This window comes from Cydia strobilella, chromosome Z, assembly GCF_947568885.1.
Source record: "Cydia strobilella chromosome Z, ilCydStro3.1, whole genome shotgun sequence".
Classification (NCBI taxonomy): Eukaryota; Metazoa; Arthropoda; class Insecta; order Lepidoptera; family Tortricidae; genus Cydia; species Cydia strobilella.
Window position 1 is genome coordinate 57,196,478 of NC_086068.1, and position 23,010 is coordinate 57,219,487.

At 40.0% G+C, this 23,010-nt stretch overlaps 1 protein-coding gene across 1 annotated transcript in view; it reads left to right on the forward strand.

Annotated features, from left to right (window-relative positions):
- Window positions 1-23,010, forward strand: part of LOC134755145 (protein purity of essence) — a 151,034-nt gene extending 128,024 nt beyond the window's left edge. Inside the window, exons 77-95 of the mRNA XM_063691624.1 lie at window positions 347-496; window positions 807-888; window positions 1,062-1,199; window positions 2,920-3,117; window positions 3,759-3,949; window positions 4,359-4,547; window positions 5,070-5,238; window positions 6,114-6,349; window positions 6,554-6,674; window positions 7,300-7,574; window positions 7,726-7,860; window positions 8,750-8,908; window positions 9,717-9,899; window positions 10,597-10,745; window positions 11,449-11,578; window positions 12,752-12,927; window positions 13,901-14,041; window positions 16,248-16,437; window positions 21,607-23,010. Of these exons, the coding sequence (XP_063547694.1) occupies window positions 347-496; window positions 807-888; window positions 1,062-1,199; window positions 2,920-3,117; window positions 3,759-3,949; window positions 4,359-4,547; window positions 5,070-5,238; window positions 6,114-6,349; window positions 6,554-6,674; window positions 7,300-7,574; window positions 7,726-7,860; window positions 8,750-8,908; window positions 9,717-9,899; window positions 10,597-10,745; window positions 11,449-11,578; window positions 12,752-12,927; window positions 13,901-14,041; window positions 16,248-16,437; window positions 21,607-21,831 (3,237 nt within the window). The 3' untranslated portion in view covers window positions 21,832-23,010. The remainder of the gene's footprint in view (window positions 1-346; window positions 497-806; window positions 889-1,061; window positions 1,200-2,919; window positions 3,118-3,758; window positions 3,950-4,358; window positions 4,548-5,069; window positions 5,239-6,113; window positions 6,350-6,553; window positions 6,675-7,299; window positions 7,575-7,725; window positions 7,861-8,749; window positions 8,909-9,716; window positions 9,900-10,596; window positions 10,746-11,448; window positions 11,579-12,751; window positions 12,928-13,900; window positions 14,042-16,247; window positions 16,438-21,606) is intronic.

Sequence of the window (23,010 nt, forward strand, 5' to 3'; positions counted from 1 at the left end):
GGTCGCGTCTAACTGACGTCCCAGCAAAATGTCAAAACAGAGATTTGTGTGACTACCCCACGAAAAGCGCCCGCACGAAATTCGCGATAGACCCGTTTGTAAATGTGATTTAAATGTCGTTTCTTCGTTTACAGGTCGGTATTGTTAGTATTAGTACATACACAACAGTGGGTTAAAATTAAACCGTGTATTATAAAATAATAAATCTTTGTTTACACAAAGCAACACATGAAGTTATTCTTTGTTCCAATCCATATCAACAAGTGAAATCATCTTATATGTATAATACATCAGCATTGCACCCGTGCGATGTATATTACATGAATAATTTATTTTGTTTCTGTAGATGTTGCTCTCGCACGGCATGCGGCCCCTGTCCCTGGAGGACGGCGGGTGGCTGCGGCCCGTCATGTTCGACCCGAGCTCTCGCATCGCGCGCGACACCGCCTGCCAGATGGTCAAGTCGCTGTGCGACTCTTACGAGCGCAGCAAGGCTGTGAGTGTCATAGTTAAGGTCCTTCAGGCATAGGAATCTCCTGTCGAAGTCTTTACCGACTTACTGCCAGAGGGGTTGTGCAAATAGATCACCAGTTTCTGGTCCGGCAAACTCATACGAGCCGTAGTATACGAAAGGAGTTCCACAAGGTTCTGCGTTATCCCTAACGGTATTTTTACTAAGGCGTTACTAAGAAAAATTCCAAAGAGTAACTTGATATCCAGCTAAGTAGTCTAGTGTTAAATATTAATCTTCAAATAAATATAAATTATTTTATATTATTTTATTTTTTATACGAACCTTATCACAGGTACTGATCCTGCTGACCAGTTTCCTGCCAGAAGTCGGTGTCGCTGGCGAGGCCAGTGAGCAGTTCCTACAACTATACCAAAGTATGTTTACCCACCTTACTCTAGCCCCCGCTTAGAACAGTTCTTAAAGTGACTTGACCAAATGACAACCTTCCGACTGGCGTCGAGAAAGAAGATAGCAATCGGCCATTACGTGTAGGTCGAATAACTGCCTGTTTCTAAACATGTTTCTAACATTCACACCGTATTCTCAGGTCTGGCATCCGAAGCGCCGTGGAAGCAGTTCCTCGCGCTGCGTGGTGTGCTGCAGCAAATCGCGGACCTTATGACCAAGGAGATCGACCAGCTGCACCGGCTCGAGGAGACCACGCTCACGTCCGACTTGGCTCAAGGTCAGTGCACTGCCGCCCGTTGTCATCAAGCGGTGGGCTACAATCATTTGCCAAAGAAGATTATCGAAAGTCTAACCTAACAACGCTGACGCTGACGACGCACATGACGGTTCTAAATTTTCTAAACTTTTTCTATCCTTGTTCTCTATCAAATAGTCGCCATAGACTGACATAAAATGGCAGATTTTTACGAGCTCTGTTGCCAATCAGTATCACGATCACATGCTTTTTCTAAATTATGCCAATGAGGATATAATAAGATAGAGCGGTACTGTCATAGTAAATTTTGTAACCACTGTAAATTCACTGCCATCTATCGACATACTTTAAAACTAAAAATGAAGATTTAAAAAAATACGTTAAAATGTATTTAAATATGGATTAATATTTTTTTTATTTGCATTAATTATTTTTTATATGATTTTGACCCATGTTCTTTCACTGGTATGCGTTAAAATTATAAATAACAAACGAAACAGTCAACGCCCTCTATACGAGTGTAGGCCAAAACTAGTGGCGCCATCTGATCGAGAGTCAAATTTTCGTGATTTTCGAGGCACGTTTTTTCCTTAGACTGTATCCATCTATTACGGAATTATATCTATCTTTGATTATGCATATCGTCGCTATACTTACTCAACCTCATATCTGCAACAATCATTTGATGGAAATGTCGCTTTTCTTTCATTCGGAATACGGGTGTTTTTGTCATCAAATGAGTGTTGCAGATACGAGATTGAGTAAGTATATCGGCGATATGTAAGTTGTAACCGTGTTTGTTAACAGTTGGCCTTCAAAATTAGCAAATTTGATGGTCATTAGCGCGTCTTTCGCGATACGTTCACAGTGCCGGATTAAGCCAGCGCGGGGCCTGTAGTAAATAATGGGGCCCATAAATTGTTTTAATTTTATCGGACGAAGTGATCGAAATAAAACTTAGGTTTTTTACGGCCACAATGCGTAGGTGCGCTGGGCCCCAAAACGCGCGGGGCCCGTGGCATTTGCTACTTTTGCCACGTAGCTAATCCGCCACCGTACGCTCACGCACTGAATGTGCTTTTTCGAAATAGTATTTTATACAATCGTGATATAATAGAGAGCTTTTCAGTCGAGTACCGTGTTTAAGCAACGAAGCTTGCTGAGTTGCTTAAGTTAAGGTACGAGATTGAAAAGCTTGATTATATCACTATTGTATACAATACTTTTTCTACGAGACAAAAAAATAATACTTTCAACTAGTAGAATCATATAGGTAAACAAACCAAAAGTATACAGCTAAGATACGCGAGCTGCCGCGGCCCGCGATACCTTCATACAGTTCATACCGATGCCCCGGCCGCCGGGCTCGGCGCCCCCGGCGGGTTGGTCAACGACACCTCGTAACTCATGAGGCCCTGGTACCTGCTCCTTGCTAAATTCAATTTTAAGACAGTTTTTTTCTCGATTTTGACCACCGTAGCCAATGGAGACTAACAAGCAACGCTAAGTGGTTTTCGTAGGGTTGCTATATGAAGGGTGTCACATGCGCGTTTCTGACTTATGAAGCAATTGTTTTTACGAGTAGAAAAAGAAAGTTAAAAGTTAGCGATCCTTTCGCAAATATTGTAAAATTGCCTGTTGTACACGAATTTTTAGGTGTATTTGGATTCGTTTTAATAGTATCGGTTAGGTAAAGATTAAAGTTCAATTAGAGGGTAAACATGCATCTGTCTCTGCACAGGTTACGCGCTAAAGCGCCTCACCGAGCTCCTAGCGATGTTCCTGGAGGAGGCGGGCGCGCGGCGCACGTACAAGGGCCGGCTGGTGGGCGCCGTGCTCGGCGGCTACCTGTCGCTGCGGCGGCTGGTCGTGCAGCGCACCAGGCTCACCGACGACACGCAGGAGAAGCTGCTCGAGCTGCTCGAGGAGATGACCACGGGTAATGTTTACTCACTAAACATATACCTTATTGCGTACATATAGGGTTCACTTATGTTGATAGTGTGGAGTGTTATTTCAGTATATTGTCGTATATAAGTTTTTCTGATGACTGTGAATCAAGCAAACTACCTTGTTAAAGGTAGGCTTGTTTAGAATGGGTGTTTTAAACATTGTACACATTAGATCATTGTCATTAGTATCATAAACAAGTAAGGGGTCATCCATTAATTACACCACACGTTTAGGGGGGGGGGGGGGGTCACGAAAATGTGACATGTTGTGACAAGGGGGAGGGGAGAGTCACAAACTTTGTGACGTCTGTAACTTATTCAAATTATTTTATTCGCTGTACAGTTTATAACAAGATTTTGGAATGATAACCGTTTTTAATCGTTTAATTTTCTTTCTTGAATCTTTTTTGGGTTATAAAATTACTAACATTTCTTTTGTAAAAAATATTTTGATAAAAAATTTATAATACTCAATTCTATTTGCCGTTTTCATTGACAAAATGTGACGTCACACCAGGGGGGGAGGGGTTTTCCAAATGTGACCAAGTGTGACAAGGACTAAAAACCTCGAAATTCGTGTGACGTAATTAATGGATGAACCCTAACTAACCTTACCATTTCCCTCCAGGCACAGAAACAGAGACGGCAGAATTCATGGCGGTCTGCATTGAGACCGTACAAAAATACCCACTTCAAGACTACCGCACCCCCGTCTTCATCTTCGAGAGGCTCTGCTCCATCATCTACCCTGAGGAGAACGACGTCGGGGAGTTCTTCCTCACGCTGGAGAAGGATCCGCAGCAAGAGGACTTCTTACAGGTAACTATCGAGGGAATAACGTCTCTGTGTGCTAGATACAGCGTTCAAAATACAACACTACCCGATCCACGACTACCGCACCCCCGTCTTCATTTTCGAGAGGCTCTGCTCCATCATGTACCCTGAGGAGAACGACGTCGGGAAGTTCTTTCTCACGCTGGAGAAGGATCCGCAGCAAGAGGACTTCTAACAGGTAACTGTCAAGGGAATAACGTCTCTGTGTGCTAAGACAGGGTCCAAAATACAAAAGCACCCATCAGATAGACTCCATCAGACCAGTGAATCTCCTCAACGTCATTATGGATACTTAAAGTTCGATTTACATTACAGGTTTTAGACTAGGGTGCATAATACCACGCGTAAAATATTCATCCATATTGCGTTTCTAATATCCTTCTAACATGTGCAGGGCCGGATGTTAGGCAACCCGTACTCTTGCCTGGAGCCCGGCATGGGTCCGCTCATGCGAGACGTGAAGAACAAGATCTGCACAGACTGCGAGCTGGTGGCGCTGCTGGAAGACGACAACGGCATGGAGCTGCTTGTCTGCAACAAGATCATGTCCCTTGATCTGCCTGTCAAGGAGGTCTATAAGAAGGTAAGGGCAACTGATATCTACAGGGCCATACGAGTATGTTAGGCAACCCTCATTTTTTTTTCCAATAGAACCAAGTTCGGAATCGGAAAAACGGGATGTTTAATTTCGACATCTGGGTGCGTAGCCAACATGCCAATCGAGATAGATAGAGATAGATCCATATATAAATATATTTTATGATATTTTTATACATCTTCATTTTTAGTTTTAGTCGTGTGTCGATATATGGCAGTGAATTTACTGTGGCTACAAAATTTACTATGACAGTACCGCTCTATCCTATTATATCCTCTTTGGTATGATTTATACACATACATCTTGCAGAGTTTGACTCACGGTTGTAGTTTCTTTGAGTTTGTCTTAAAATTTAAGCGTTGTATTTGAGACTTAAATGCTTGTTCTTAAAATATATATAGATATTAGAGGTAGATAATAGAGTTTTAAGCTTCAAGATTCAAGTTTTAAAAGAAGGATAGGATTAGGGTAGGATTGGATATATCCAATGTTATTTGATCCGTCCAGGTGTGGTGTACATCGGGCGAGGGAGTCGACGCGATGCGCGTCGTCTACCGAATGCGAGGACTGCTAGGCGACGCCACGGAAGAATTCGTGGAGACGCTCTCTCAGACTAACGCGGAGACAGTGGACGATGAACAGGTCTACAGGATGGCGAACGTGTTGGCTGACTGCGGTACGTATTATTCGTAAACCTTATTGCGAAGTAAAAGCGGTCCACTGATGATTAGTTAACCTTTTCGACGCCGTGTCAAACACAAAAGCTTATAAACTGTAATAGATGTCATATATTAAAGGAAAAGTGACAAAGCCCTCCAGTGATGAAGGCCGAATTTGAACCGGCGTCTTTTAGCTACCGCGGCTAGGCCACCTGGCCACTGCGGTACCCGTCCCAATTTCTCGACTATATGAACGCAAATCAAAATATTTAATAAAATAATTTGATATGTTTCCAAACTTGTTCAAACACAAAAGCTGTCACTCGGACGCCATGTCACCGAAGTGTCAATACTGAAATTGAACTATGCACATGCACGTAGGTTTATGTTGCTCTGTGGTCTGTGACGGATTATATTTCGCAACTTCATTCTTTGCGATTTATTGTTTACATATTGTAGTTACGCCCCCACGCATCAGCCTTGCACGATTTTTTAAAGATTTTTTATTAAGATTTTTAAATTCTTATACTGGCAACACTAAAAACTTGCTTCCACTGTCATCCCCTCTACAGCGATATGGTAGGTCCGTTAACCGCCATTTTTTAATCATTTTGTTTACAGCATAAATATTGAGAATTTATTTCACTGACGTCAGTCAACAATATTTTTTAAATATTGAGGGTGGGTTGTGATAAATCGCGTCGAATGAAGTTGCTCACATAAATATACGCACGCAGCAACGCAGCGCAAATTCCATCGGCTAAATTAAATAAATAAAAAAACAGTCTTGAACGTGCGAAAACCGTTGCGTTTGAAATTGTTGACCGGCAAAGACTGCCACAGACGCATCCCTGGGCTGAATCGTGGAATCTGATGTTTGCTGTGTTTCCAGGCGGCTTAGAAGTGATGCTGCAACGCCTTGCAGCCATTCAGCGAGTAGGCGCCGCGCGCTCTCTCTGCTCAACTCTACTACGATTGCTAGGGCTATGCGCGCGCGTGCGGCGCTGCGTGTGCGTGCTGACGCTTGCGAGCACGCGCGCGCTGCCCGTGCTGCTGCACGCGTTGCAGTTAGCCGCCGATGAGGAGAAGGACTTGCCGCGCGCGTTGCTTGTCTACCAGCTGTTGGAGGTATCGTTAACGTTCAATTCCTACGCGCTTATAAATAAATTATCACACTCTGTCCCTGCAAAACCGGTGCAGTTAGCATAAACACACTCTACATGATAGCAAAAATCTATAAATTGTGTTGTTTCGAAAAAAAGTGCATATCCAAAAAAAAAACAATTACATTCACTATTGTTTTTTTAAATGATTAAACGTTACCTCTCGCAGATAATGGAGCGTATTCTGTCTGTGGCGGCGAGCGAGAGCCTGGAGTCTTTCCTGCAGTTCTCGCTGACATTCGGCGGACCGGAGTACGTGCAGGCACTGCTAAACTGCACGGACAATCCAGGTAAAATAATCCTCGCAACTATTATTTTCATACATTATCAACTGACCACATGGTTTCAGTCAGTCATTCATTGTTTCGGTAGTAGTTCGGGTAGTCCCGTAAAAATGTAGCTTTCCATTGGAGAAGAGTCCTTATGCTTCATGTGCAATAAATACCTTTCTATTAGAATTTCCATTGGAATTTCATATAAAAAGGAACTTCTTGCACTTGAAGCATAAGGACCCTTCTGTGCTGGAAAGCTACAAATAGTTGTTCAATATGATTTTTGGGCAAATTCAAACTTAAAATTTCATACTTAAGATGTCATTTTGTTATTATTCGTATTTGAGTCGCTTAACTTCAAACTCGGGTAAATCCAACTGTCAAATTTTGCGATTTTGGTATTAAGAAAAGGTAATAGAGTAGATAGTAGATATTTCCTAAGTGGGTCGAATGGATTTACCCGAGTGAAGTTAATCGACACATTTGTTCCTACATGTATTGGCACGAGCGGGAAGCACGGGAAAATTATAAAAAAATGACATGATCGTTCTAACATCAACAAGTACTAATGAAATTGGCCTCCTTTGGTCACTAGTTCAAATCACATGAATACCAACCGACTACATTTTCCATTTTGTCACAGGGATCCGCAGCAACTCCGTAGCCCTTGGCCATCTGACGCGAGTACTAGCTGCGCTCGTATACGGCAACGACCTCAAGATGGCCATGCTCGTCGAACACTTCAAACCGGTCTTTGTCTTCGACAAACTCGACGGTGAACAACTGACTGAGGAAGAGTTCCGTATGGAACTGTTCTGTGTGCTATGTGCTAATATAGAGAGGAATTCTATTGGAGGAACGCTCAAGGACTATCTGATATCGCTGGGAGTTGTGAGGGACGCTTTGGAATATATTGTGGTGAGATATTATAGACGTGTTCGATGATGTTTTGATATTTTTCATACAAAGAATTTTTCATATAAGATGTGTACAGACAAATTCGTGTAGAAAGTTGACGTTTGACAATCCATCGACCATCTCATGGTAAATAATTATCATTTTGTTACAGAAAAACGCTCCATGCGTGAAACCGACACTAGTTTGCAACGACTCAGACGAGCTGAAGGAGTTCATCAGTCGACCTGCGCTCAGATACATCCTTCGCTTCCTAACCGGACTTGCGGCCGACCACGAGCCTACCCAGGTGAGATAAAACGATCATTTTAAAATACCATTCACAAAATATGATCTTTAATGTACGATTCCCGGGGAGTCGAGCCGCGCCGCTCGCATTTTGAATGTGCCTATACATTATGTATGGCAGAAGCGATGGAGTCCGACCGGAGCCGTCCGCGTCCGTGTCCGCGAGGAACCGACCGGTTCATGGCCGTACAAATGTGAAATGCGCGTCAACTCCGCCCGTTCGTTGGGAATCGTACTAAGCCTCATAATTTGATTGAAGAATTAACGCCACTTATTTGCCTGATATCGCTGGGAGTTGTGAGAGATGCTTTGGAATATATTGTGGTGAGATATTATAGACGTGTTCGCTGATGTTTTGATATTTTCCAAGAATACAAGGATAATACAGGATCGGTCGGAGTGGCGAGCCTTGGGGGAGGCCTATGCCCAGCAGTGGACGTCTATCGGCTGACATGATGATGATGATGATGATTTGCCTTTTCTAACTTTTAAAAATTATAACAGCCTACTGAATTTTTACATCCTGTTCAAACTAGCGTAAATGAGCCAGTAAATATAAAACTTATTTGACACAGCGTACGACTCGCGCTGTGGACACTATATTCCCTGCGATTGTAGCCACAATTTTATAATCCGTACTAAACTTTGTCATCAGATGCTCAAGGACCTTTGATAGAGAAAGATAGTCTTTTTGCGATTCCTATAAGAGGAAAGAGAAAATAGTGCCATGCTTTGTCCTTATCACCGACCGGGATGGCGAAATACCGAAATTTATAAGTGAAAGAGAAAAAATCCTTTGCTGCCCCAATTTTATATGAATATTCTTTCCCTTACCCCCGGCCGCTCGGTGGCGCGTCTATAACTACTTGTATATACTATGTCTATGACAGATGCTGGTGTGCGAGAAAGTGATCCCGATAGTCCACCGGCTGGAGCAGGTGTCGTCCGGCGAGCACGTCGGCTCGCTCGCCGAGAACCTGCTCGAGGCGCTCAAGTCGCAGCCGCAGTGCGCCGCCAAGGTGCAGGAGGCGCGCGAGTTCACCCGCCAGGTACGAAATTAGTATTATCATTTAGAACCAGAACAAGGACCATGGCCAACTTTGTATGGAGTCTGGTCCAAAAACCAACAGAGATGAGACTTAGGTCATTAGAAAGGTACTTCATAAAGGTACCGAGCGGAATTCCATTGCAGAACTGAGATATTTGTATTTAAGTCAATATCGTCATCCTTATTACCTAGGCAATATAGTCCAAGGAAGTAAATGAATTGCTGCAGGGTAGATGTTTGCGCACCGCCGGGCGAGCGCGGCGAATGGTTTGACCGATGGAAGGAACCAGTATGTGCGCATTTCTCGATTAAAACTTGATTTTTTCCACTGTTTCAGTTCTGCAATGTAATTTAACCTGGTGTCCATATAATGAAATATAGTAGATAAAAAAACCTATTAAATGAGATAACTCGACTGTTGATTTTAGGACCATTTTGACGCATAGTCCTTTGAAAAGAACGGAGACTGTGATTTTTAGTGTACCGCTTTAGTGGCGAGCGACCAGCGGCACGTTCGGCGGGGCGAGCAGCGTTGCGTGAGTTGAACTGACGCCATTCGCATGTGTTTGCATTTGTTTGACGCCCCGCTGTTCGCCGCCGCTCGAGCATCCATCTCAGTTGACCCTTATGAATGTGCATTTTGACGTACCAATGATCCACACTAGCCTTTACTTTTCAAAATCTATATTTATTAAGGCTAAAATGGAATCTTGTTGTTACATAATATATATTATTTTGATCATTTAAGGTATTAGACCTTATGCGTTAGACGACATACCTCACGGGGCTAATTCTAAGTGTACCTACAGGAGAAGAAGCGTCTCGCGATGGCGGTGCGCGAGCGGCAGCTGGGCGCGCTCGGCATGCGCAGCAACGAGCGCGGGCAGGTCACCGCGCAGTGCTCGCTGACGCAGCAGATCGCCGACCTGGCGGAGGAGGCGGGCGCCGTGTGCTGCATCTGCCGCGAGGGCTACAAGTACCAGCCCACCAAGGTCAGTGGTTGCTCAGCTGCTAGTAGATCCCGTGCTGCTGTGCGGAATTTGTTAAAAAACCCTTCACTGCTGCGCCTGCGCTTGCGCCAGACCTTGTGTAATAAGTCTGTTAGGGTTTCAAAATAACGGGTTATGACTTTACGCGAAACATGGAAATTGCTCCACCGACAAGAGACTTACTCTTAAGTATATGATGATGATGATGGTGATGACTTTACGTTACGTTACGAAACATACGTTTTGCATCACAAAGATTCACAAGAAAGTGGTAGCGATAATATCAATAGGTAAACGTATCATGTCTCCACGCATAAATATCAAACTTAAAAATGTAGTGGCGTTTGATGGAGATACATATGTTCGCTATTTTTAATTCCACATCGGTGGCATATATGCCCACAACCCGCCCGACCTTTGCCAAAATAATTCGTACAAAAGAATAAATAACTAGGTTTTAATATTAATATAGTTGCTCAAACCATTGTCAGTAAATAAGAACAAAAAAAAGCTATCTCATCCTTTTCATTTGGGTGCTAGTACTAGTGTAAGACAAAGATAGTATGATTATCTCTGTCTATGTTTGAAATGAGACAGTCCTTTGACGAACTATATCTCAAAAACAAAATAAGTACTGACGGCAGAGAAGATTTCGTCTAAAATTATTTTTACAGAAGTTTACATTTTGTTTTCATGGCAGGTGTTGGGCATCTACACATTCACGAAGCGCTGTCCGGTGGAAGAGTTCGAGGTGCGCGCGCGCAAGACGCTGGGCTATACCACCGTGTCGCACTACAACATCGTGCACGTCGAGTGCCACATGGCGGCCGTGCGGCTCGCCCGCGCCAGGTACCGTGCTTGTGCAGTAATTTTTGGGCACGCCGTACAAAATTTTCCCAATTTAAATTTTAACTTTTTCATATACAGGTTGGAAAAAATAATAGGTTATTTTTTTTGTCAAAATATGAGTACTAAATATTCGATTTTATGGATATTTTGTACGACAGACGAGTGTAAGACCTAATGTTTTTTCGGAGAAACGTTATCATTGACAATAACTGTATCGACTAGTAGAATAAAATAGATGTTGTTTATCTTTTGGAATTTAAAAGCGAATTTAAAAAAATCTTTGAACGCAGTTTTGTTTCTTTAAAAAAATAAAAGAATGTTTCCTTTAAGCAAAGATAGATATAACTCCGTAATAGATGGATACAGTCTAAGGAAAAAACGTGCCTCGAAAATCAAGAAAATTCTCGATCAGAGGGCGCTACTAGCTTTGGCCTACTGTCGTATAGATGGCGTTGACGGTTTCGTTTGTTATTTAACAATTTTAACGCATATCAGTGAAAGAACATGGGTCAAAATCATCAAAATAATTAATGCAAATAAAAAAAATCATTTATCCATATTTAAATACATTTTATCGTATTTTTATAAATCTTCATTTTTAGTTTTAAGGTGTCGATAGATGGAAGTGAATTTACAGTGGTTACAAAATTTACTATGACAGTACCGCTATCTTATTATAACCTCTTTGTTACCACCGAAGCAGGGACGAGTGGGAGAGCGCGGCGCTGCAGAACGCGTCGACACGCTGCAACGGGCTGCTGCCGCTGTGGGGGCCGCACGTGCCCGAGTCCGCCTTCGCCAGCTGCCTCGCGAGGCACACAACATATCTTCAGGTCAGAACAATTACAGTTTAAGACCTACTTGTAGTTTGATGTATGAAGTATCAATACTCATACTAAAACAACCAAACGGACAACCAAATTCACTTCAGATTAAGAATTTATATCGTCTTATCAATGTCTTAAGTCGTAACAAAGTCTTGTTTCAGTATCAATATTGATACTTCATGCCTCCAAGGGTTGCATTTATTGGAAAAAACTGGCCTAGTGCGAGTCGGACTCCACGAAGGGCGTAATGGTACGGTTACGCAAAAAACGACAAAAAATCACGTTTGTTGTATGGGAGCCCCACTTAAATATTTATTTTATTCTGTTTTCAGTATTTGTTGTTATAGCGGCAACAGAAATACATCATCTGTGAAAATTTCAACTGTCTAGCTATCACGGTTCATGAGATACAGCCTGGTGACAGACGGACGGATAGCGGAGTCTTAGTAATAGGTTCCCGTTTTTACCCCTTTTGGGTACGGAACCCTAAAATGAACTATCCCTATCTCATTGAAACCATCAAAAAGTGATCAATCGAAATATTTGACACAGTCAACTTGCATTCACTTATAGGCTTAAATACCTACATAGTTATCTCTCAATATTATGCAACACATTTTCACGCCGTGTCAAACACACAAGCTGTCACTCGGACGCCACGTCACCGAAGTGTCAAAACTGAAATTGAACTTTATGCACATGCACGTAGGTCTATGTTGCTCTGTGGTCTGTGACCGATTAAACTGTCTTTGGCTTTGGACCTGCGGTGCCGTTAAGCGGGATTTACATTACGAAATTAGTGGCATGAAATTAATGTCGTGACAGTAGTTTTACTAATTTCGTAATGTAAATCCCGCATTATGTCAAGTACATTTCAAGTATTGAATATAAATATAAATAAGTAAATGTATAAATGTAACTTTCCGGTTGTCCTACCTACCTAGGTAGGTATGGCTCATGTTTTTCTTTGATCTTCTTTTTTATCTCTGCTGTTCAGTCTGTATGTTAACATTATGTACTTAATAATGAACCTTCAGGTCTGTTGCTTAAGTATGTTTAGTACATTTGTACTTCAAATCCATTTGTATATGTGACTGTTTGTGTTCTAAATAAACTAAAAAATAATATATATCGGTCATTGGCGTCCAAAATGTTAAAACACCGTTATTTATTACGCAGGAATGCACCGGTCACCGGGACATTAGCCACACCTGCACCATCCACGACCTGAAGCTGCTGCTGTGGCGGTTCGCGCGCGGGCGCACGTTCCACGACGACACCGGCGGCGGCGGCCCGCTGTCCAACATGCAGCTCGTGCCCGCGCTGCTGCACATGGCCCTCTACGTGGTCAACACGTACGTCATCACCTGACGCCGGAATTAGCTCCATGCATGAATTTATTTTTATTTTTGGATTCATAATTTATATCGTTGGAACACCGTAAATGATAAAAATACTTTTGTAAACCTTAACAATATTTTATTAAAAAATATTTAAAATGTTGAAAATTTTTGAGCGGTTGAGACGCTCATAATTTTTGGCGCGAATTCGACAGAGCGTGATGACGTCACACGTTGGGCGGCCCAACTGACGTTTGCTACTAATGACAATAATCTGTCAAACGCGTGACGTCACGTGGCATTTCGAGCGTTTCGCTCACTAGCTTTTCGTGGGCAAATTTTTGTACTTTTTATTTATAATTTTAAGTAATTAAATGGTAATTTAAAAACGGAAATGCATTTGTAACATGATATAACGGTAACAAACATCCGAATAAAACATATTTCGTTCAAATATAAACTTCATGCATGAGGCTAATTCTCGTGACAGTTGTTAATTGGCATTAGGGACTTCACATTTATTTATACACGGACCACAGTGTCCAACATGAGGAAACCGAATAATTTTAACAGCGTAAAACCTGATCATATTTAAAGACTAAAATGTCCTATAATCTTTCCTGTAATTCGCCTAGTTTCAGAGTTAATACCAATTTAAAAGAAACAAGTTTTTTTGTTACATAGTGCTAAACAAATTTTTGATGGCGATGTTCCCACTATGGGACGTAGTCTTAAGTATCCTTATTGATAGATGTCAAAAAGTGACAAGTAACACTTTGTAAAAACTAGGTTTTACAAAAAAAAAGTAAAAGTCCATTTTATGTGACGTTTATGTAACGTCTATGGTCCACTGCTACTTAAGTCTAGCAATTCTCGGGACTATGTCACCGGTCTTGGTCCTCTTACGTACCTCCTTTCTAATCCGATTGATCCCGATTTTCTCTTTCGTATTTATTACGTTATGTAAGACATATCATTATTTACACAGGTCGCGACTGGTAGCCCGTGAGGTAGCAGCACTGGAGACGTCGCTGGCGTGGGCGGCGGCGCGCCTGCTGTCCTCCGCGCACGACGCCGACGGCCCGCTCTACTACGCCACGCAGATCCTGCTCGTGTACCCGCTCGTCAAGTGAGTTAATATACCAGAAATTAGGACCAATCTGTTTCCCGCCGGGGCGCATGCGGTTGAATGCTGATAGCGACCCTGCGGCACCCCATCTAAGGCGGATTCGGCGCTCGTTGGTGGTTTTAGACGGTAGTCTTCTGGTTAGTCCGTCATCCCTCCTGATTCCCCCGGATCAGGTGGCATGCGTAAACGCATTTCCCCAACGTTAAAAAAAAAAGGACCAATCTGTTAGCAAAGTCGTGAAATTATTACCAGACCCGACATCATTTTCTCAGCCTTTTCAGAACTATTAGAAGAACGGCGTTTCGTAAGGGACATTCTCTTGGAATGCACCATATATCAGTGTTGCCACAATCTCAATTATATATTTAGGTTCAGAATATCGGTACAGTTGTTTAATTTACAATTTTACGAGTCATCGCCTCAATCGACTGAGATGATTGTTTTCATAAAAAAAAAATACTGGGTTACGATATGTCTGGTTGTGGTCGACGCTTAAAAGTTTGGTGCAACCGTCTCTTAAGAGTCCCCGGCAAGCTCGGCCGAATTTCACCTTCCTATACAAACTGAGTTTCATTCTCCTTTTAAAACTACGTGTTGGATTGTAATGATTAATGAAACTTTGCAAATACAATGACGGGGTATAAGGTCCGTAATTAGTTTATATAGCTTCAGTTTATAAAACAAATTAAATAGAGCAAAAACAAGTTTTGTATGAAAAAATTAAATTGGCTGTATTTTTTAAACTATGGTATCTGAAGCTACATAAACGAATTAAAGATATAGATATACCTTATCTAAGTACAAAGTTTCAGAGCAAACTAGCTAGTCGTTTTTAAATGAGAGCGTGACTACGTTTGCATGGAGAACCGAGCTTGCCAGGGACCCTTAAGCCAGGGATAGACTAGGCGACAAATGCCCCACGATATGTGTCGCCACTGTCGCCAGCGACGTCGGGTGATGTCGGGCGATATTGTGCGCCTTACATACGAAGCCGCCCCTGGCTTTAGTGTTACAACATTAGCGGTACATCATTTAGCCACGCCTGTAGGCCGAGCACATGATTGACGCGACAGTATCTCGCCGCGAGATAGACTACCCGTCTTTTACTAACTGTATCAATTAAAGGAAGACGGGTACTCTATGTCGCGGCCAGATACTCTCGCGCCAATCATGTGCTAGCCCGGCTGATGCTATAATAGGGATGATGACACATGTTGAATTTTACACAAATTTTAACAAAATCTAGTAACATAGATAGCAAATGAGTAATTTATTACAATTATGTAGATATTAAAATAATATATGGAAATCATACAAAAATACAGGACTTGAAAGCCTCAAAATTTAAGTAATTTTACAACTTCTCATCTTTTTAAATCAAGAGTGAATAGACATCTTTTAGGTAAGCATGATCCATCCTAGACTGCATCGGCACTTACCATCAGGTGAGATTGCGGTCGTGCTTGCCTTTTTGTAATAAAAAAAAAAAAAATTAAGAGTACCATTCGATTTCTTACATTTTGTCCAAAGCAAGATTGTACAGCAACTATATACATAAATGCAATATTTCACCGAGAAAAACGCAATATTCTTATTTTGTCCATACATTCAAAATGGGCTCTCAATGAAATTGACGTCACGTTCACTTATCGTTTTGTTAGGAGCATTTCGCGAGTGAAGTACGACTGTCGGACTTTGACTATCATTTCTGACTTTTGTATTGCTTTAATGTAATGGGTCCCATATAAACATTTGATCCTAAAAATAAACCTGATCGATTGATACCATTAATGAAAATTTGTCATCTAGCCTATTAACTTTCACCATAGAGTAACTTATACTAGAGCGGTACTGCCATAGTAAATTTTGTAACCCCAGTAAATTCACTGCCGTCGACACACTTTAAAACTAAAAATGAAGGTTTATAAAAATACGATAAAATGTATTTAAATATGGATAAAAAAAAAATATTTGCATTAATTATTTTTATGATTTTGACCCATGTTATTTCACTGATATGCGTTAAAATTGTTAAATAACAGACGAAACCGTCAACGCCATCTATACGACAGTAGGCCAAAGCTAGTAGCGCCCTCTGAACGAGAATCAAATTTTCTTGATTTTCGAGGCACATTTTTTCCTTAGACTGTATCCATCTATTACGGAGTTATCTTTGCTTTCACTAACCAAACCTTTATCCCAACAGATGGAAAGCGCACAAGATCGACACTCTGAAACGCCTGCTGGTGATCGGCCACGTGCGCGCCGTGGCGCCGGGCGGGCCCGCGCTGCGAGCGATAGCGTTCAAGCACCGCGCGCCCCGCCCCTGGGCCGACTACAAGCCCTACGCGCTCTTCGTGGCGCTCATCGACCACCTCTACAACACCATGTTTAAGGTACTGTAACACCAATGTATACGGGCAAAGAGTGTGGAAGTACATCTTACCGAGTACCTTGAATAGATTTTCAGAGGAATTATTAACACTTATAGAAGGACGAACGAGTAAACAAGCAAGAAATATTATTAAAAAATACTTAATTAAAATAAGAGGCCAGTCTACCGAAATCGCTTAATTTAATATATGACCTAGAAAAAAATTATATGTATAAATATTGAATATAAGATAAGACTCCTTAACTCAAAATATCTTTTTAATTTAAGATTAGTAGTTAAGTTAAATATTACATGTGCTTTTTTATAAAAATAAACAGTTTAAATTTTTTTTTTTTACCACAGAATAGGGTTGCTGACACATGTTGCATTTTATAACTGAATCTAGTTATATAGATAGAAAATCAGCAATTTGTAACAATCATTTGGAAACTTAAAAAATATATAAAATAAAAAAATACAAGACCTCAGTTTTGAAAAAAATAAACTTTTTTTAACGTTTAAATAGGAAAAAAATAACGGTAATTCGATTCCTTACATTTTATTAAAAAAAAATTGTATAGCAACAATATACATAAACGCAATATTTCACCGACAAAATAGCGGCTTCTAAACAAAGCGGCTTCTGACCAAAGTGACACAGTGACGTCACGATGTGCTGCCATTTTGTTAGAAGCGTTTCGTCAGTAAAGTGCGGGTGGCCAAGCTTTGACCATCATTTGTGACTAGTATTGCTTTAAGACAATGGGTCCGATACAGACATTTGATCCTCAAAACAAACCTGATCGGCTGATACCATTAATAAAAAATGTCAACTACCCTATTTGGTATAGAGGCGTATTGTCAAAGTAAATTTTGTAGTCAGAGTAAATTTACTCGTACGATGGCGCCATACCTTTGGCCTCATAGATTATAGATCCGCTGTCATCGTCAGTTAGTATCAGGACCGGTATCGCCGCAGTTAAAAATCTACTTTGCAGCTCTCAGAATTCAAAGTAGGCATCCACTTTGAATTCTGAACGAATAAATTTTTTCCGAATTAAGGGCGTGCTAAAATATTCGGATCCCAAAATGTTTTAGATTTCAATGTTCGGTTATGGATGGCTTCAGAGAAAAATCCATTACTCGTGAAAAAAACATTGACGCAATACGATATAGCTTTCATCATAGAGTAACTTATACTAGAGCGGTACTGTCATAATAAATTTTGTAACCCCAGTAAATTCACTGTCATCTGTCGACACACTTTAAAACTAAAAATGAAGATTTGTAAATATACGATAAAATGTATTTAAATATAGATAAATGATTTTTTTTATTTGCATTAATTATTTTTATGATTTTGACCCATGTTCTTTCACTGATATGCGTTAAAATTGTTAAATAACAAACGAAACCGTCAACGCCATCTATACGACAGTAAGCCAAAACTAGTAGCGCCCTCTGAACGAGAATCAATTTTTTTTTCCTTAGACTGTATCCATCTATTACGGAGTTATATCTATCTTTGCTTTCATTGTAGCAATTGAACCATAATATTTGTTTATATTACGTTTAAAACGATCCAAATACTCTTAATATTACTTGTGAAATAGTCTATATCAACATGAGCGATATCTAACTCTCTCAAGCCTACACATGTGACCCTCGTAAAATATTTAGCTTACAACAAAATGTGACCTGCAGACTTCCCACACAAACTGTTAAGCTCTTAGTAGACAGACCGATACCGAATCCAACTAAGTGCGCAACGCTATCTGGCTGCGCTGTGAATCTTACTTGTCAGCCGTGACGAACGCATCGCTCTAGGCCAAGGGCCTGACACTCTTTGATAGACAAAGATAGTCTTATTGCGATTCATATAAGAGGAAAGAGAAAATAGTGCCATGCTTTGGCCTTATCACCGACCGGGTGGCATCATAGGTAGGAGGCGATGGCGAAATACCGAAATTTATAACAGAGAAAGAGAAAAAAATCCTATGCTGCCCAAATTTTATATGAATATTCTTTCTCTTACCCCCGGTCGCTAGGTGGCGCGTCTATAACTACTTGTATATACTATGTCTATGCTCTAGGCGCTTTTCAATTTCTACACGTCTTAGGGCGTCCGCTGGAGGCGCTAGCTCGCATGAGTGCACGGAGCGGGTGAGCGAATTAACGAAAAGAGTAAAAGCAACCCTAACTGACGACGACTACTTATAATTCTCTATAATAAATCTATCTCTCTATAATAAATTATAATTCTATCTAAAAATAATCACCATTTGCATTTAACTGAATTTGAAATTAGATTCCAAAAAACTAACCTCACTTTTTCTCTTTTCCGTATGTTTTAAGAAACTAAACAAAGCTAAAAGGATACATCTATATTTATTTTAAATGCTAGAGTATGCAAAAGGGAAATTTGAGTTTACTTCTTTACATATTTTCCATTATTACGAAAGAAAAAGGATCCGAGTGAGGTTAGTTTTTTGGAATCTTATTACAAATCAGAGTATAGAATTTGTTCAATGAGGTCTCATTTAATTATCTCATGAACAAGGCGTTTTACGTAGCAAATTTGTTTTCAATTTTTCTACAAAAAAACATAATAAAACCATGTTTCATATACTCCATGAGCCGAATACTATCAGCTGTAAAAATATTGGTAACTAATTTGTTAGCACCTTATATTATATGAATAAATAAATTATTTAGTATGAGAACAGCTGGTAACGTACTAAAAATTACAGAACATATTTTAATTTTAATTTTCGACTTCAAATACGTAAGTGACCTGTTTTAATATATTTAATTATAGAACAAGTGAGATACAGTACCGGCCAATAATATATCACCTCCATGTTTTTACGGTATAACTTTTTCTATATATTTGTGAGTGCCTTCCACCTGGGCGATGAGAAAAATTGGTCTCATGTAATGGTTTTTTCATAGAGGTTTTTTTTAATGTATTGTTAACTTCATTTTTTTACTAGAGATTTTTTTGTAATATGCTGAGTATCCTATTGTAATTCACAGTATTTCATTGCAATATTCATCATATATTTCTATAAAGGACTAGTAAATTATGCAATCTACAAACTAACCTATATTGTTTACTCTATACCAGCTCATACAAAAACACTCAAAGGTGATATATTATTGGCCGGTACTGTATATGTAGTTAAACTCTTACTAGATCCGAGCTTACAATACAGCGATATTATGAATAAGCCGATATAACCTCTGTCACATATGAATAATAGTCCCGAATACAACACTCCTCACTTACACAACCCTTACAAATTACTATTATAAAGTGAACCCTATTCTATAAGCTATAAAGCTGACATTATAACAAAATTACAATACTATACAAGGTTAAGAAAGTGATATATGTATGTTCACCTGTCTCACGAAGTGGCATTGACACGGGGAACTGTCTTCGTGCGTTATGCAATCGTCTCGGCCTTGGCCGTCAAAGCACCCGCTCATGCTTTGCGGATTACTTAACAGTGATATGCCATTGAATATCAGCAATTGAATGAAATTATCTCTCAATCTGCTAACTCTCGCGGGAATATGGTGCTTGTGACTCTTATGAGATTTTTTGTGTCATTTCCCCTCTCTTCAAGTGGCTCATTTCCAGAAATAAAAGTAGATTACGTCGATCTAAGGCTATGGATAGGCTATATGACAAATTTTCATTGATGGTATCAATCGATCAGGTTTATTTTTAGGATCAAATGTCTATATGGGACCCGTTGCATTAAAGCAATACAAAAGACAGAAATGATAGTCAAAGTCCGACAGTCGTACTTCACTCGTGAAACGCTTCTAAGAAAACGATAAGTGAACGTGACGTCAAGTTCACTGAGAGCCCATTTTGAATGTATGGACAAAATAAGAAAATTGAGTTTTTGTCGGTGAAATATTGCGTTTATGTATATAGTTGCTGTACAATCTTTTTTTGGATAAAATGTAACGAATGGTACCCTTACTTTTTTCCTTTTTGGAAGTTGAAAAATTACTTAATTTTTGAAACTTTTAAGTCCTGTATTTTTGTATGATTTCCATATAATATTTTAATATCTACATTATTATGATAAATTACTCATTTGCTATCTATGTTACTAGATTTTGTTATAAAATTCAACATGTGTCATCATCCCTATTCTACCTGTTAAAATTCACTTTCCCCTTCATACTGGGAAATCGAGATTTGCTAATTTGAAGTAAAGTCTAAGATGTGTTTTGAAATAGACGGTTTACCTTTAATTGTGCGTGGTGGTCAAAGTCATGGGTTCAAAGTTCGGTTGTGCTGTATATGGCAGAAGTAATCGTTATTGAATAATGCTTAAAGATGACTAAAATTCGGCAAAAATTGATTTGGCAAAAACAGACGAAGTTAAACAATATTATAATCAGTGTTCTGGATGAACACCGCGGTACATCAAGTTGAAAATAGTAATATAAATACGCCTTTAAGCCCGCGGTATATTTTAAATATCTCTAAAATCCGTTTATTATGACTCCGCTTATACCGACCAACCGCTTACTATGACGTAGTTACTGTGCGAAGTTTTGTTTTCATATAAAATTCTTTGTGACAGTCGGATAAAATGACTTCGCGTATAGTGAGAAAACGCTTACTATGACCTAATAAATCCTATTTTTATAAAATTATGTCCGGTTATACTGACACATTCGCTAGTTTTCGTGGCCGTCCCCACGTCTTTCCATGTGAGGACGTTTAGTGCGTGTGTGGCGTGTAAGTTGTGACAAGTGATGACTAGTACAAGATTCATAAAACTCATCTGTCACAAAGGTATTTGAGATTAATTTGGAAAAAATTACAAAAATAAGTTAATCAACTATGTTTTATATGACATCCGCTTAGTATGACGTGTTTGTCATTTCCCTTCGATGTCATTATATGCGGATTATACAGTTATCGGTTGCAACTAAACCGCCTATTACTGATTATAATAAACCCATACAATTCTATTGCACGGGCCTAAAACGGCAATTCTTCTCTTACCTATGGCGGTACGAGCATTATAGCTGTGTATCTAGTTCAATCATATAACCCCCAAAAGCTTTATATTGTTTACATTATTTTAAAAACTTACTGAAATGATTTTCTTGTATGCAACATTACATCCATGAACTAACCTAACATTATCTCCCACAGTCCGTGAACGCTACAACCATTGACCAGTGGTCCATCAAACTGGCCGAATACATCCGAAACAACGACGAAGCGAACGCCAAAGCTGCCGAGCGGATCGTCACAACCTTCACCGACGAACTCCTCCCCTGCGCCTCCTTCGCAGAGTTCTGCGACGCCGCCGGCCTGCTCGGCGACATACCCGACCCGGACGCCTGGCTGCAGGCCCTCATCAATGAGCAACCCTGATTCAGGGCGTTGCAGGCGGTTCTGGATAGGGCTGGGACGTCCCAGTGAACGCCTGTATACATGTTAAAGGGGTCTCTTTCGTTTCCCATGTAGTTTTAAGTCATAATGTATTGTTTGTCCACATTTTTGTTAGTCATAATTTGGTTTTTCTTAGAAACGCGTAACTTTTCAGGATTGCCAAACAAACCTAACCTAACCTACCTATAGGATAACCTGAGGAAAATTCTGAAAAGTTAACGGTTTCAGAATTATGACTAATGATAATATGACAATCATTACATTATGACTTTCAATAATTATGTCAAAAAAAGGGACCCCGTTAAAAGGACGTGGTGTAATGGAAATATAACTAGAAAAAAAAAACATTGAAAACGTTCGCGTGTAATGAGTACTGGCGTGCGGCGCGCTAATAGCATTTTCGTGAAATCTGAACGCATCAAAGGGCGACTCGACACTAGTGTCTTTTCTTTCTGGTCAGCGCTATGGAAAATGGCGTCGCGTTCGCGTCAACGTTGCGTCGAGCACCAACCATAAAGTTGACTAGACGCTAGCTCGGGAGACGCTAGTGTGCTGTGACCTTAAAGGTTTCAATTTCAGTAATGATTGTTTTTAGTTGTATGTTTTTCTCTAAATTACGTTCAATAATGGTCGGATCACGAACCCTTCAAGTGTAAGGCTATAAAAGTCGATTTAGTTAACTGATGAATATTTTAATCAATACGACAATGACTTGAAGGGACAGTTAGACGATTATAATTATAACGATGAAATTATTAACGTTAATCGTTAATATTATTAACGATGTAATGTGTTCCTTTTACTGCAGTTTTCATTATACCTTGATACCGGTGCTAGTTATCATTTCATTACTGATATTAAAGCTGTCACCAGCACCAAACTACTAAAGAATCTGACACTACATATTGTGAAGGAGCGTATTGGCAGTCTCTATAACTGAATTGTCTTTGATATAATGGGACCCAAGCCCAAGCCGTGTTACAGTACCGCCCAGAGATGTTGTGCACGTCTTCAATACGCACTTACTATGTTAGCGTTGATGTTTGTATTCATGGAATCTATTTATTATAATAAAATTAAAATGCTTGAAATTAAATTAATGTATAATGTATTTGGGGCTTTAGGCCGCCTTATTCTGCTCTAATAAACGTTTTGCTTTAA